At 50.8% G+C, this 16249-nt stretch overlaps 1 protein-coding gene across 1 annotated transcript; it reads right to left on the reverse strand.

The window, feature by feature from the left end:
• Window positions 1-4968: 4968 nt before the first annotated feature.
• On the reverse strand, window positions 4969-15978 carry NPTX2 (neuronal pentraxin 2). Its single transcript, XM_038539453.1, has 5 exons — window positions 15546-15978; window positions 13741-13957; window positions 8935-9179; window positions 7336-7515; window positions 4969-6422 (listed from the first exon to the last, which is right to left on the reverse strand). The coding sequence occupies exons 1-5, from the start codon at window positions 15975-15977 to the stop codon at window positions 6195-6197; spliced, it is 1302 nt and encodes a 433-aa protein (XP_038395381.1). The 5' UTR covers window position 15978; the 3' UTR covers window positions 4969-6194.
• Between the last annotated feature and the right edge of the window lie 271 nt (window positions 15979-16249).

Below are 16249 nucleotides of genomic sequence, written 5' to 3' on the forward strand. Positions count from 1 at the left end.
CTGAGCCACCCAGGCTGCCCTTAACTCTGATTTTAATTTCTACAGCTGACCTCTTGCAAAAGCCAACTGCCCACTAGACAGCTCCACAAAAATGTGTTGTAGGCACATGTGTTGTTGTTGGACCTATGTTCAAAACAGAACTCTTGATTCTCCTCCCTCTCAAACCTGCATTTTGTCCTCCTCTATCTCCCCATTTCAGGAAATGCTATCTACCACCTGCTTAGGTCCAAAACCTCACTTCTTTCTTTTTAAAAGTGGAGATATAATTTGCATGCCATAAAATGCACCCTTAATTCTACAGTGTACAATTCAGTAGTTTTAAAAATATTCAGATTTTTGCAACCGTCACCGTGATCCATTTGAGAATGTTTTTAACACCCTAGAAAGAAACTCCCTATCCACGAGCAGTCACTCCCCACTTCCCTCTATCCCTACACCTAACCCCAGCCCACATCAACCACTAATCTACTTTTTCTATTGTTGAATAGAAATAAGACGATTATTGCTTAATCGATTATAGATTTGCCTATCCTGTACATTTTATTATAAATGCATCATACAATATGTGACTCTTTGTGCCTAGTTTACCCATATTATAGTATATATCAGTAATTCATTCCTTTTTATTGCAGAATACTCCATTGTATGGATACATCACAATTTTTTTTGATCCATTCATCAGCTGATAGGCATTTGGGTTGTTTCTACTTTTTGGCTATCGTGAATAACACTGCTGTGAACATTCGTGTGTCAGTTTTGCGTGGGTATATGCTATCAATTCTCTCTAGTATATACTTAGGAGTGGAGTTGCTGAATTCATATGGTAACCCTGTTCACAATTTTTTGAGGAACTGACAAAATGCTTTCCAAAAGTGGCTGCACCATTTTACATTCCTACCAACTATGTACAAGGGTTCCAATTTCTCTACCCTTTCACCAACACATTACTTATTTACTTATTTTTTTTTAATTACAACTGAACTGCCCCGGGGGATGTGAAGTGGTATCTCCTTGTGGCTTTAATTTGCATTTCCTTGATGACTGATTATATTGAGTATTTTTGCCTATGTTGTTGGTCATTTGTATACCTTCTCTGGAGCAAGATCTACTAAAATATTTTGCTCACTTTTATATTGGATTACTTGTCCACTTTTGTTATTGAGCTGTTGAGTACTTTACATACTCTGGATATAAGTTTCTTATCAGATATACGATTCAAATATTTTCTCTTATTCTCTGGGTAGTCTTTTCACCTTTTCACAGTGTTCTTTGAAGCAGAAAAAGTTTACTTTTGGTAAAGTTCGATTTATCAATTTTCCTTTTGGTTGCTTGTGTTTTGGATGTCATATCTAAGAAATCAGTATCTAATCCAATGTCACAAATATTTACATCTATATTTTCTTCTGTGGGTCTATACTTTCAGCACTTAAGTTTAGGTCTTTGATCTATGGAGCTAATTTCTATATATGGTGTGAGGTAGAAATCCAGCTTCATTTTTTTTAAAGATTTTATTTATTTATTCATGAGAGAAAGAGGCAGAGAGAGGCAGAGACACAGGCAGAGGGAGAAGCAGGCTCCATGCTGGGAGCCTGATGTGGACGATCCCAGGACTCCAGGATCGTGCCCTGGGCCAAAGGCAGCGCTAAACCACTGAGCCACCCAGGGATCCCCAAGCTTCATTTTTTTTTGCATGTGGAAATCTACTGTCCCAGCAGGATTTGTTGAAGACTCTTCTTCCCTCACTGGCTGGTCTTAGTTAGTATTTTTTTTCAAAAATCAATTGACCATAAATGTATAGATTTATTTCTGTACTCTGAAACTATTCCATTAATCCATAGGTCTATCCCTAAGCTAGGACTACACAGTCTTGTTAGTATAGCTTTGCAGTCACTTTGGAAATAAAAAATTTCAACTTTGTTCTCTTTTCAAGATTGTTTTAGCTATTCTGGGTCACTTATTTTTTCATACCAATTTTGGGATTGGCCTATCAGTTTCTGGGGGGAAAAAGGGTGGCTTTTTAATAGGGATAGTGTTAAATCTGTAGATTCATTTGGGGAGTACTATTATTGTAGTAAGTCCTCTAACTGCATTTTTTGACATTTGCCTCACCCTCTCTCTGGTGACAAAGACCAGGAGTGCTCTCCCTTAGTGTAGGTGGGAAGTTCAAACTATACACAGAAACTTCACCCCAGTCCCACCTTCTAGCCGTCATTAAAATCCCAAGCCAGTGTCCCTTCCCTGCCCTCAAGCCAATTGCAGCCCAGTTTGGGAGTTACCCTTATAGATTTAACTGGTCCAAGTCGGAGTTTAGATAATTGGCATTTTCGACAGGAATGTAAGATTGGCAAAGGGCCAATCCTGCAAACGGCCCTTGGTCATATGTCTTGGCACAGACTTAGTCGTGTATGTCAAATTGAATCCTGTGCTTTAATTCAATTCTAGCAGATCACTGTCCCTCCTCCCCCACTAGCACAAGACCCTGAAACCTCCGCTAAATCCCTAAAAAATTTTTTGATAAACTGAAAGCCACTCTAGATCTCTGACACTGAAAAAAAAAAAAGCTACCGTCTTTCTCAGCATCCAAATATTAAAACTAGCCCCACATCTTCTAGGACTCTTCTGGGTTCTGGAAGCAGCACATTCTGCATTTGCAAATTTTGTTAAACTCACTTGTGCTGTTACTTGCACATCGCCCTCCTCAGGTGGGGGCCCCCCAACAAAAGGCTCTAAATCCATCGGAATTGCAATACAGACATTCCCAACGATGTCCCCAGAGAGTCCTTCACTACAGAGGCTTCAGCAATTTCCTCTCATGACTCCTGGGGCCTCTGGACCCTCTACGTTACCCATGGGCTTCAGATATAAGAAACTCCTTGGCCTCGCACTATAGGCCATTAGAGCTGCAACTGCAGGTTGCATACCATGAGATGCTGGAAATAGAAGCCGTCAGAGGCCCTGGCCTGTGACCTCATACCCAGCTGTCCATATATCTTGGGTCATAAAAGCAACACCCCGGCAATAATTTCGGCATGGCCACCCAGGCTATTTTTTTGCCACAAAGCAGAGCTAACCCTGGGCCCTCTCACATCCCATCTACAATAGGGGGTGGCCTTTCCTGTCCTCAGTCCCCTTCCCAGATGCCTCGGTGCTGAAGGTCACCCCTCTCTCATACCCCTTGAAGTCACTTGCCATCAGCTGAGTACATAGCAAGGGGAGTTCATATGCTTTACAGATGGCATCACCACCGTGACACCTGCTAGAGTTCCATGGGGAGCTGCTGTTTCTTATCCCTTAACCAGGATCTCCCTGAAGAATACTAGGACCCAGGGTTCAAGCACAGCTGACCCTAAACTTCAGACTCATCTTAGCACTGAAGGCCCTGACCAACAAGTGACCCCTGTGTATATTCTTTGACTCTTGAGCCAGATTGCCCCTTTTAGAGTAAAGAACTCTGGGAATCTCTTGTCTCACGGATACTCAAAACATAACTCAAGAGCATAAATATCTCTCTTACTTGCTAAAGCCACAACACAAGATCTCTTTCCAAGATACTCCTCTCCTTCAGAGTTCCAGATCTTATTAATAATCAAGATGATTATTGATACTCATTGATACTCATTAAGATACTCATTGCACTTCTCAAATACATAGTTCTGGGCCCTTGAACGGGCATTCAACCAAATTCCCACCTCCCCTACCTGCTTCAAGCTACAGACCTCATAATGACTTCAACAAGTTCAAATTCGATTAAATGCAACATGGCATATGTCAGCCATCAATCAAACATCTGAGGTGAATTGTAATAACATGCCTACAGTTTTTGATGTTTGACTGCTGACAGCTTTTAAGCCTCACCTCTCCTCTTCCTGACATGCCCCACATCTGGGTGAGTAATGAGAGCCTCAATTCTTTTTCCTTTAGAAAAAGAGGCTGGAGGGGGGAGGATGTACAAACCACACAGTGAAAGCATCACTCTGGTTGTACTCCCTAACCACCAGAAGAAACCAAGCCTGTCTTCATTCTCTGCTCTCTCAAGACATTTTCAGACCTATGTGGGCACCACCTTGGTCTCCCCAGAAAGTCTCATTATAGGATCCACCTTTTCATACCCTCTTGGGGTGTGTGGGGTGTCATCAGACTGGATATTGGAATCAAATTTATCCCACCACGTGTCCACAACAGCAATCCTGATGGTATTAAGTCTTAATCTACGAACACAGATATATTTCGGTTTTTTTAGGCCCTCTTTCTCTCAAATTATTGTTCTATATTTTAAAAAAGGAAAATCAAATAATAATAGTGTTATGGAATTTTCAGTGTACAGATGGTCCTTGGCTTACAGGGGCTTGACTTAGAATTTTTTGACTTCATGATGGTGTGAAAGCAACATACATTCAGTAGAAACCATTTTGAGTTTTGAGTTTTCCGGGGTGAGCGATACTGTATAATACTGGTGATGCTGAGCAGCAGCAGTGAGCCCTGGCTCCCAGTCAGCCATGCCATCATGATGGTAATCACAACAGGGGCAAGGCTTCCAGAGCCACAGGCCCACTTGACCCTTAACTAGCCATGTGATCCAAGTCACTGTTTAATCGTTCCAAGTATTCATGTAAACTGGGATTCCCTTTCAGGGGGCTCTTTGGAGGAATGAACGGGGATGTATGGTAGAACACAGAGTAGGTGGCAAACAGATGTCAGGCCTGGGGCAGGGAGGTGTCATCTAGGTAAGTGTGATTCCTGGTTGAGAAGACAGTGGCCGGCTGGAGACTGGGGGGCTAGGCAAAACCTGGGGGACATCTGCAGTCTGGGCCTGGCATTGATCCGGGCCTGGCATTGAGGAGGGAAGGGCATTACTCCCTCCAAGCCCGCTAGTGGTCCTGGGTCCACCAGGCACAGGCGCCAGACCTGCCAACTGTGGCAGTGCCCCACCCCCGTACCCTCAGCCCCAGACACAGAGCAAACAGAAACTGAGGCATCTTCCATTGCACTTTAATCAAAATTCCACCATCAGAAGAGTTCTTGTAGCATACAACGTTAGGATGGGCATGTCAACTTGGTCCTACACATGGAATTTCCACAGATTTGCACTTCAAACATGTATGAAAAATAAAATATATAATATTTAGCTTTATAAATTTCCCCACTTTGTCACTTTGTCCTTAAAATAAATTACTATCTCTATCCAATAATTTAAGCAGTCTGGAGTCATTAAGCAAATATCAGCCAAATGACTTCCATTTCCTGAAAAAGTTCTGGGGGAAATACTTGAGACAGTCAAATGCTTACAGGAATCAACGTGAATTAAAACTAGCACATTCCTCACAGTGGGGCGAGACATCAAAAATGGAAGGCTGCTAATGGCTGTTCTTCTCTGTTGGGAAAAAATAAATCCCCCCTGGCCATATCGAATGGTTATAGAAGCTGCAACTGAACTTTTGGCACCGTGGAGAAAAGAGGCTTTTCAAAGAAGCCATTCCCAGCGCTGATTCCATCAAAGCATCAGTCTGAGGGAGAGGTGACGGACTGGGAGGGACAGCTGCCTCGGCCCTCCTCCAGAACTCCTTATGGGTTCTGCTCCCAGCCCCCTCCACCTTGGCAAAGGCAGGGCCATGTCTGGGCACCCTGCCCTCCTCCATCCTCCAGCGGAAGAGTTCCTCACGGCGTAAAGAACACCAAGAGAAAAGTCCTTCTGTGGGCGGCGGGGGCTGCTTTGCTGCGTGCTCAAGGGACAGCAGGGTACACTTATCACACAAGGGACACAGATACTCCAGCAGGATGGCCGCACAGCCTTTAAAAGGGACAGATGGAAGGTGCACACGAGACATCGGGGATCCAGGAGGGCGGGCAAAGCTACAGTGCACTAGCAATTTCAGGGGCTCTGCATGGAGCCTCAGGGGCCTCGATCCCCCTGCGCCCCCGTCCCTCCCCCAGTAGGCAGTCAGATTTGCCCACCTGCAGCTCAGGGCTTCTTCCCCCTCCCCCCTGACCACAACACAATCTCAGGAAAGAACAAAGAATCCAGTGACAAGCGCTGCCACAGAGCCTCGGCCTTTGAGATTCCCTGGGAATGAGCTTTGGGGGCCCCAGCCCATTCTGGCAGGGGCTTTGTACACAGTTTAACTGGGGGAGGAGGTGGCCTTGCACTTCCAATGGCAATAGCCCAGCCCTGGCCTCCTAGACAGAGCAGAAAGTAGCTACAAGTCAAGGAGACGCTCCTCGCAGGTCTCCACAGGCCACTTCGAAGCCCCTCCAAACACATCAACATTGTTGTCCACCCAGGGTATGATGTTGCCGGGCATGTTCGTGGAGCAGTTGGCAATGTTGATAATTTCCTGTGCACGAAGGACGCGGTCCCAGATGTTGAACTGGCTGAGCTCCCCCACGAACGCCTGCGTGGCATCGAACCTGCCCCCAACAGTGTCCTGGAAGGAGGTGAAACAGAACCTCATTGGCGTAGGTCAAAAAGCAGACATCCACTAATTCTGGACTGTGAACGGCCAGCCACTGGGAAGGGATGCCAACTATAGAGGGAGAGGTGGAGCCTGAGGCGGTTTCCCAACTCCCTCCAATGCTGGCCACTCCCCCACCCACCCCCCACCCCCTTCCTGCACATTCCGGAGCTCTGGACACCTCAAAGCTAGAGTAGAAAGACATGTGCCCAAGGTCCCAAAGCTAGCATGAAATTCAGGTGTCCGGACTCCCAGCCTCTCCCAGGGAGGAAGTGAGGCAAGGAGCCAGCTGTCAGCAAATCTCAAACACAGGCTGAAACATCAACTCTTACCCGCCCAGGAGCAAACAAACTCCTTACGGTTTTGTCTCCCAGGGGGGTTTCTTGAGGGCAGCTTCTGAAGTCACTTTCCCACCCCCATCTCGCCCAAAGGGCTGAGCACCCCACAGTATGCCCTAAGTGCCCCAAAACACAGAGCCAGCAGTTCCTGGAAGATGCCAGATCAGCCCCTGGCACCCTGAATCAATGCTGTGCCTGGTAGAGGGCAAATGCCTGAAGAGAACCCAGTCACTCCATGACAGCATGACCCCAGAGACACTCCTGATCACCTGTGTTGGACTCCATTCTGGAATCTCTCTGAACCCACCACACCAACCTGGTCCCCCACCCTCTGCCCCTCAGGCCACAAGACAGACAGCACATGGGGCTCTCAAGCCACACTAGCCACATCTGCCAGGCAGACAGCAGGATGGGGAATGGGGGTGGGGGGGGTGGGGGTGACAAGGAGATGGGTGTGGGGTGGGCGAAGGGAAGAGGGGCAGCCTGCAAGCACAGCCCTGTGGGCTTGGCTGGCTAGTGCATGCCCATCTCACACCCCCTGCACTCACCTGTTCCTGCCCAAGGATCAGTACACCCCCTGGCTTGATGGGGTGCCAGGGAGCCAGGTTCTCCCCAGTGCCGAGTTTCTCCCCATCCTGGAAAGCTTCCCACATGCCGTCCCGTGTCGTCCAGGTGATACAGATATGGTGCCACTTGCCATCACTGACAAACAGGGGCAGCTGTGCAACCTGTGGATACCAACACGCAGGTGAGGGCCCCCATAGGGTCTCCAGAAGTCTGACCTGCAGAGGTCCCAGAGGTCTGCTGCTCCCATCAGGCAGGGCCCCTGCTGGTCTCCCCTTCTCTATGTGGACAACATGGGCAAATCTGTCCCTTGGGAAACAGACTAGGCATCTACACTCTAGGCAGGGGCTAAAATTCTATTACGGCGCTTGGGGACTGTGTGTTTATGTACTCCTGTGCAGGAGACCAAAACCCTGCAATTATGTGGGAGTGTGTGCTGGAGGGTACACACAGGGACCCTCATTGAGAACCAGAGGGAGGGCATCTCTGACCGACGTCATGTCCCGGTAGTACTACAGACCCGCCCAGCTGGGTGCCATCCTGTTGTTACTGCTGGTGTCCTAGCAACACAGGGAACTGGCTGTTTACGTGCCACCTAACCCAAGAGGAAAACAAGGTTCTGGGCCATGTTGTGTTCAAGGGCATTATTTAGAACAATTAATCCCTGGTTAATTGTCAATCCCTGGGACATGGTCACCACTAGAAGGGGCCCAGCAGGGAGATTCCACAGCACTTCCCACTTAAACTACACCCAGGCCGGTTGGAAAATAGCAGAGTGAGGAGCCAGGGTAGAGGCAGCAGGGAACTGGAGCATCCATGCAGATGCTTGGTTCTAGTGAGGATACATTTGTTTGGTGACACTGAATCTGACTTCAGAATGAAGTTTAAGTGGGGCTCCTGGAGGTCTTGCAGGTGCCCAGGGTGGAGTCCTTGAGAAGATCACACTCTTGAATGTCAAAACCAGCCAGTCTGTTAGAAAGGGACATTTACTCTGGTCAAAGCCAGACTACAGGGACAGAAGAGATGAGTGGCTGTCATGGGTGGAGGAGGGGCAGGAGTGGACTACAAAGGGGAACAAGGAGATTTGGTGGGGGGAGGGAGAGGAATGAAACACTTACAGATTTTAATTGTGGTGGTCACACAACCACATGCAGCTATAAAAACTGGTCAGACTGTTCACCAAAAACTCTTAAGTTTTACTGTATATATATTTTATCTCAATAGACCACCCAAAAAGATACACTGATAAATATCCCACAGAGGGAGACACACATATCTGATCCTCTAATCTGTATGGCCCTGGGAATAGCCACAGGGACCTGAGTTCTAGTCCTTCTGTGATGTCTGGCCTGGACCCCATGGCCACTTCTAGGCCAGACTAGGGGTAGCTAGACGGGGTCCAGGGCAGACTTCACAGCTTGGATCTCTACAAGCTATAGATGCCCACCCCTACCTGGTCAGCTGGCCAGGGTGAGGCTGAGTCAGTGCAGAGCTGTCCCCACCCCAAGGAGGATAGCCCTAGCTGGCAGTCAGATGCTATCACATCCCGCAATGGGGGTGGTGGCAGTCCAAGCAGGCCTCACCTTGTCATTGATGAGCAGCTCAATGGGGTTGTTACCCCATTCTATCAGCACAATCTCATTGGCCTGCCCGGGTACCGCATAAGAGAACGGGGTGCCAATGCCCGGCAAAGCGCTGGATCGCAGCCACAGGCAAATGGTGAAGGCATACAGTTCAGGCAGTGTTTTCTTGATCTTGCCATACAGGTAGTTTGTCCGGAGAGGGAGGGAGACCTTGAATGCATCGGGAGACTTGAAAGCACTGTTGCCTGGAGGGTGGGGAACAGAGGCCAAGGGGGTTAGTCTACTCCCTGCCAGAGCAGCCCAGCGACAGTTCAGCTGGACCCCAACTTCCCCCCACACTGGTCCTTCAAACAATAGGGCATCAGCTACTGGGAAGCCCCTGTTGAAAGTGCTACAAGTCTAGGAATTAACAAGAGCATCCTTGCTCTGGAAAGCTTGAGGAAGGGGGTAAGGCAAGCTAGATCTAACTTTCTGGTTAAATTAAGCCAGAAAACCCTTCTTCACCTCTTTTCTTGAAATCCTGGTCCCTGCAGCTCCTTTAGCCAGGGCAGGGGCACAGTCCCGCTGGATTGAGCTTAGAGGCAGGAAGTCTTAGCAGGGACCCAGGGACTCAATGCACACTCAAGCCTGTAAACCCCTGTCACTTCTCACCCTAAAGAACCACTGCCACCCAGGCAGAGTCCACATTGGTGTCTGCACACTACAACTAACTCAGAAGTGGCTTTTTGGACTAAATCCCTCCCATGAACCACTCTGCACATAATTTGCCCTTGCCTCAAGAGAAGATTGTGTCTGTTGAGCATTTCCTACAGTTTGGAACCAGTTAGAGGCAGAGAAATAGAGAGGTAACCTTCCTGGGGAGGTTAATGACCCTGGTCAGAGTCTTGAGCCTTTGGGGCCCACCTAGGACAGATGAGCCTCCCACCCCCAACTGTCCTCAATTAAATGGTGCCTCCATGGTCTTTGAAAGCGACGGATACTCTTAAACAAGTCTAATTTTTAGTAGTTTTGATTTAAGCTCAAAATTAACGACAAAAATAAACACATGGAAGCCGATTCCCTGTCTCCAATTATCATAGATTCTGAAGTGTGCAGAGTATCACCTGATTCTGTGAGCTGTCATAGCAGAAACACCAAATGAGATGCTTCTGATGAAGGAGCCCAAACACCCTTCACTTGTTCACAAGTATTTATCAGCTATCCATGAGGGGCCGGCTGGACTCAGTGTGAAAAACAGGCAGCTCTCTGGACCCAGAGCTGATGGAACCAAAGTGCCTGTGTCTTGAGTGGATGAATCAGCCCCTTCTGTAGAATGGAAGCCAGAATGGATGAGCCTTCCTCCACTGCAGTGGAGAAACTCATTTGCTTTCATAGTAACAAACACATGAGAAGCTCTTGGGTGCCACGGTTCACACCCATCCAAGGAAGACCCGCAAAGAAAAGCCAAGGGCCCAGCATCACCCCTTCAACCTCTCTGAAATAGGCAGTAGAGAAATACTAGAATCTGGGTTCCGTGGGTACTGTTCACTCATATCTGCTGCGTGCACAGTCTTGCCTGGCCCATCCTGACCTCCCAGTCTTCAGAGCCACCGGGTACCTTGCAAAGGCTGGGAAGACTTGGTCACCCTGGGGGAGCCACAGGGGACCTGGCAGGGTACAGGCTGGGACTGACCCCATGTTAGGCTGAGGGAGACTAGAAAGCCCCACCCTTGATCCTGGAGGCTGTACAGTATAGCCAAGGCAGCGAGGCTCAGAGAGGTGGGGTGACTGACCCCTGGCCACAAATCTAATGAATGACAGAGCAGGGAGCTGAAGTCCCTCTTTCGACCACGTGTAGCTGCTAATATTTAATTTGCAAATGGTCATGTTCTTCACGAAGGCATGATTAGCTAATAAAGAGAAATGGCTTCTATCCTTGCAGGTGGGCAGTCCTGCTGATTTAATAAGGCTCGGTGTCGGTAATATCATTAGCTAGGTGACAACAGATAGGTTTAATTAGACCTGGGAGAGCCAAGGGGCAGAGGACGGGCCCACACCCCGAAAGCTGGTGCCCTCTATTTATACCAACAGCTTGGAGGTTCAGAGGAATCTTCGTCAAAACCAATTAAGGCATTAAAAAGCCTGACCAATAAATCAGAGGCTGCAGGTGGCAGACAAGTGAAAACGGGGGGCAGCTGGGGCCAAAAAGAAAAGGGTTTTCTCTTCTCAGTGGCAACGTTTATGTCAACTTGAAGGTGGGCTGTGCCTGGCCAGCTGGCCCAGAACCTACAGACCCCTGCATATGAGCAGGGTCCTATGACAAAGAAAACAAGCACCCCTGGGGTCAGGCAGCACAAGCATTCACATGTAGCGCTGGCTGCTCACCCTGGGCTCTGGGGAGCCTCCTGCTCAGCAGGGCTGGAGCCAACATGCCGCTCCAGGCTGTAACTCCTGGGCCTCTCATGCTCTGGGGTCCCCACCAAGTTCAGCCCCAGCTCTGTTGGACACGTGAATACACGTATCACTTAGCTCTCTCAGTCCTTCATCTATAGCTAATACCGACCTCACACGGTTGTTGTAAGGGTTACAAGAAGATACAGAGTGCAGAAGTCACAGCCTGGTGCCTGGCCCAGAACAGGCGCTTCCCGGGCCGGAGATGCTGGACAGAGGCCAGAGTCCCCAAAGCCCCCTACTTTGCATATGCCTGAGGTCCATTTCCTCTGGGCTCCGCAGAATGCTTTGAGGAACTGTGTATGTTCCTCTCATGGTCTAGATTTAGGGGCGGGGAGTTTATATATCCCTTTACTCTCTCCACAAATAAACTCAGAATGACCCAGAAGACAAACTGGTTGGCAAATGATCACTTTGCTCATCCCAGGGCTGGATGGAGCACGCTGAAGGATTCCAGAGTTCTCAAGGTGGGTGAGTACCGGGTCCTGGCGGCTCATAAGCAGGCCAGTCAGAGGCCCTGGCCTATGGAGCCAGGCCCTAGTGAGACCATAGACCACCTCTCTGTGCCAGATGAGCTGAGAGCTCCCTGTAAAACCTAGGTATCCAGAGTGTGGGTGCTGGAATCGGTCTGGGCATGGGAGGGACAGTCACAAGGTGGCAGCTCCTGGGTGGTCAAAGCCATGTGGCTGCTCACTAGCTGCCGGCCCAGGCCCCACCTCTGTTCCCCTCCCCAGAGGACACCCTCCAGCTGAAAGCTTTGGAGCATTTTTCTCATCTGCGTAACAGATATAAGAGAAGCCCTATCTCACAGGGGTGATGTGCTTGGCACGCTGCCTGGCACCACTCCACTCTAACTCAGCAGGTTATTAACCTACATCCTGGTAGCAATTAAGCCACCATGCCAAGCAAGGTACACAGCCACCAAGTTCTCTGGTGAAGCTCTCTTTTCATTCTACAGCTATCCCAGGCAAGATACTAAGGGACTGTAGTGTGCCTGTTCGGGACCCCTGCATGTCCCCAGGTTCCACTGTGGGGGAGGCAGGGGAAAGGCAAGGCAAGTGCCACCCTCACCTTGGACCCAATACGGCCATTCTGTTCTCCTGTCTGCAAGGCTCTGCCTTCAGGGAAGGCTCTTGAGACCTAATGAGTTTCCTGAGGTCACCCAGCAACGGAGGTGAGGCAGAGAGGACGTTTTTTCAGAAACTCAAGAATCCAAGTCTAACAGCTAAGTCACCCACCCCTTTCTGAGAAGGACAAGGAAGGAAGAAGAAACTTTTCTGGAGGAAGAAAACAGGAAAGTATGAAGGAGACCCTGTGACTTCTGGGGAGCTGCTCTAAAATGGAACAGAAATACCTTCCCCTTGATCATCTGGCTGTCCTCTGCAGGCATCACTAAAGGCCTAACTGGACGTTCTCCTATCAGTTCATAAAATGGAGTAATGAGAAACTGTCTTTGTCACATTGGTGAATCTGAAAAGATTACAATCTCATAGCCACTACCAGCAAACTTAAAACTTCACTCCTGGGCCACCTGGCAGTCTCGGGGGTTGACGATGCAGTGTGGATTACTTAGGGCCCTTTGATCCCTCCTTTCCTGTGCCCTGTGGAAGGAATTTACCCACCATAGTGTGATACTCAGAATCCACTTCCAGGACTAGCTAAAAAGTGGCTGAAAGGTCCACATGGCAGGAGGACAGGGTTAGATTGTTTGTCCAAGCTGGTCCTGAGGGCACTGGCTTTCCCGTGGATAACACCAGCGGGCTGGGGGTGGGGCTCATTCCTGAGAGGACCATCCTCAATCACGCTTATTGTTTGTTCAAACAGCCACAAGTCACCTCCTCGAGGTGCCATGTCTCTGCAGACACCCCCTGGGTCTGCCTGCAAGGGATGGAAGCCAGGCCACTCCCAGCAACAATAGGCCCCTTAGGGTGTCCAAATCGGAAGATGTGTCGACATGGCCTTTAAGCTGGGCAACTGTAAGGCAGAAACCCTAAACCTCTGTGTCCGGGAGATGCTTCAAGCTGAAAAAACAACACTTAATTTGAGAAGCAGAGAAGGCAAAGTGGAGAGCTGCCGGACTGGTAAGGAACGCTGTGGTTTTCCGCACCTAGGACAGGGAGGTTCAGAGCGGACCCAAGAGCAGCCTCAGAGCTGGTCCCAGCAAACAGCAGCAGAGCTGAGTGCCAAGAGTCAGCAAGCAGGGGTCATGACTCCCAAAGGCCCTAGCGGCCAGTCTGTAAGGCCACCCCCACAATTCCCCCTTCTCTGCTGCTGCCTATTTGGCCCTCACACTGCAGCCCAACACCAAGACAATGGGGTGGGGGGCTGGGAGGGACACCAGCCAGAGGGCAACAGAGGAGCTCACCCAGAACTCACCCCGCTCCAGCTCCGTCACCCTCTGCAGCAGAGCGTTCAGGGCGCTCTCGGTTTTCTGTCGGTGAGCGGAGGTCTCATTGTGGAGCAGGGACTTCTCATCCTCTAGCTCCGCCACTTTGCGCAGCAGCTGCCTCTCCAGCTCCCCCAGCCGCTGCTGGAGCACCTCTCGGAAGTCGCTGGGCAGCACTGCATTGGACACATTCACTCGGAGCTGGTGCTTTTACATGGGGAGAGGGACACATAAGGGAGAAGTATTAAGGCCATTTAGAAAGAAATTGTGAAATGTAGCTCTGAAAGCTCAACCACACCAGGGAGAAGCTTCCAGAACGGGAGTACTAAATCGTGCTGTTGGCACGAAGGGGAGCACTACATTGATGCTTTTTTCTTGTTTGTACGGGAAGGATTTCAAAGTCAAACAAGAATTACTTTGTGGCAGTATCTGAAACTTATGAATTTCATTTTCCTTCCCTTGATAAAAAGTAAAAAATTTAAGCACTGTCTATCATTCTCGGGTAAAGACAACACAGTTGAGATTAAAAAACAACAACAACAACAAAACAGTTAACCAAATGGTACTCAAAGCTTCCATCTAGATGTGAAAACAGCCCCCAAGCCCTGACATGGCACAAAGGTGAATAACTACGCTTGCAGAGATGTTACTGGGAAATGAGAGACCTAAAACACGACAGTTCTGAATTCCAGGAATCTTTGCTTTGAATGCTGTTTCTAAATCCTCACTTCCTATGTCTTTTACTCCTCGACCATCATGCTGGCTCTGGAGGCAGTCTGCCACTGCCTCGCCATGAATCCTTGGCAAGCTATTCACCCCCCCTTTCTAAGCATTCCAAATTGTAAAATGCAGTTAAGAGGATCTGCCTCAAAAGACTGCCGCAAGGGTTAAAATTAGATAACACGCCCGGTGTATATTTAGTAAACTAGAAATGTTAGCTGCTATTAATCATGAGGATTCAAGCAATATACAGATGCTGGAAATACTGTATTTAGCCTTCATGCCACAGGAAATCCTCAAATAATTTCGCAATAATCACCACCTGTAATTGAAACCTAGTTTTGCTAATGAAGCATTTTGGTAAACGTTTCTGATAGAAACGTCCCCGCTTCTTAAAAAGGGTTCGAAAGTACAGATGGAAGTTAAATGAGGATTTCTCTTGCAAAGTTCCAAACTGCAGACACCTTCCAAGAGGGAAACGGAATGAGGTCCCTTCCCCCAAAGCAGCCAGTAAGGGCACCTTAGAACCGCGCGATTGGCGGACAGAGCGGCTTTGAAGTTAAAACCAGCTTTCCATCAAGGCGCCCACCAGTGTGTGGCCCGGGACCCGCCCGCGCTCGCCTTCCCGCCGACACCCTCTGGTCTCAGCCGGCTCGGGTCCAGCCCGACCTGATGTATTCAAGGAAACGCGGGACGCCCGGGGCAGCTGACCGCACGCGGCAGCCTCGGGTCACCCGGCACAGCCTCCGGGAGCGCGTCCGGCCCCGGGGGACCGGGAGATTTCCCCGAAGGGAGAAGAGGCCGTCCCGGTCCGCTCACCCGGACCTCGGGAGGTGACCGGCCACTCGGCGGACAGTCCGGGGGTGGGGGCACGTTTAACCCTTTCCGTCCAGCTAGAGGCGCGGTGGGGGCGGGATGTGAGCCCCGCCAGTGAGTTCTGGAGCCCGACCGAGAAACCGCCTGAGCCCAAGACCAGCTCGCTAGTGGCCGGCACCGCCTGGCGGGCAGGACCACGCGCCCCATCTCCGCCCCGCGCCTCGGACCCTCCCCACCTCGCATCCCCGCACCCGGCTACCTCGAGGCTCTCCAGGCGGTCCTTGAGGGTCTGCAGCGAGCGGCTGAGCTGCTCCACGACGTGGCCCGGGTCCCGCGGCAGATCGCCCATGGTGTCCTTGCCCGTGGCCGCCCGCCCCGGCGCCTTGCCGCCCGCCAGCCCCTCGCAGCGCGCCAGCTTGCCCGTGAGCTCGCGGATGGCCTCGCGCTGCGCGCCCAGCGTCTCCTTCTGCTGCACGACGGTTTCGCGCAGCTGCAACACCGCGGCCCGCAGCTCCTCCTCGGGGCTCAGCGCGCCGCCCTGCATGGGCATCGCGGGCAACGGGCAACCGGCGCGCGCCGCCTCCGGGGGCAGCGCGGTGCACACGAAGCGGCTGCCGGGCGCCGGGCCGTCCTGGGCGGCGGCGGCGGCGGCCACGGCGAGCGCCACGCCGGCGGCCAGCAGCACCAGCATCCCCCCGCCGCAGCGCTCACTCCAGCATCGGCCGTCGGGGCGCGCGGCGTAGGCGGCTCCTCCGCGGGCTGCGGCGGGGCGCGCAGCTCGAGGGCAGCCCTAGCGCGGGAGCCGCGGCCCTCACGCAGCCCGCCCGGCGCAGCGCTCTGGTCCGAACGGGCCCGCGCGCCCTTTCTTAAGCTGGGGGTGGGGGGGGCCGGCGCGTGGGGCGCAGCGCCGCGAGCTCTGATTGGCCCGGCTGGGCGCGCGTCAGCGAGGGGGCGGGGCGGGGG

Source organism: Canis lupus, chromosome 6 (assembly GCF_011100685.1).
Source record: "Canis lupus familiaris isolate Mischka breed German Shepherd chromosome 6, alternate assembly UU_Cfam_GSD_1.0, whole genome shotgun sequence".
Lineage (NCBI taxonomy): Eukaryota > Metazoa > Chordata > Mammalia > Carnivora > Canidae > Canis > Canis lupus.

What these genes read in the sequence shown, in the direction of transcription:
- NPTX2 (XM_038539453.1), bottom strand. Translation starts at nt 15,977, where the DNA reads ATGCTGGTGCTGCTGGCCGCCGGCGTGGCGCTCGCCGTGGCCGCCGCC. An exon ending in ACCGCCTGGAGAGCCTCGAG is followed by an intron (nt 13,958 to 15,545) that starts GTAGCCGGGTGC and finishes CCCATGTAAAAG; the next exon opens with CACCAGCTCCGAGTGAATGT. An exon ending in AGCTGCTCATCAATGACAAG is followed by an intron (nt 7,516 to 8,934) that starts GTGAGGCCTGCT and finishes TGGTATCCACAG; the next exon opens with GTTGCACAGCTGCCCCTGTT.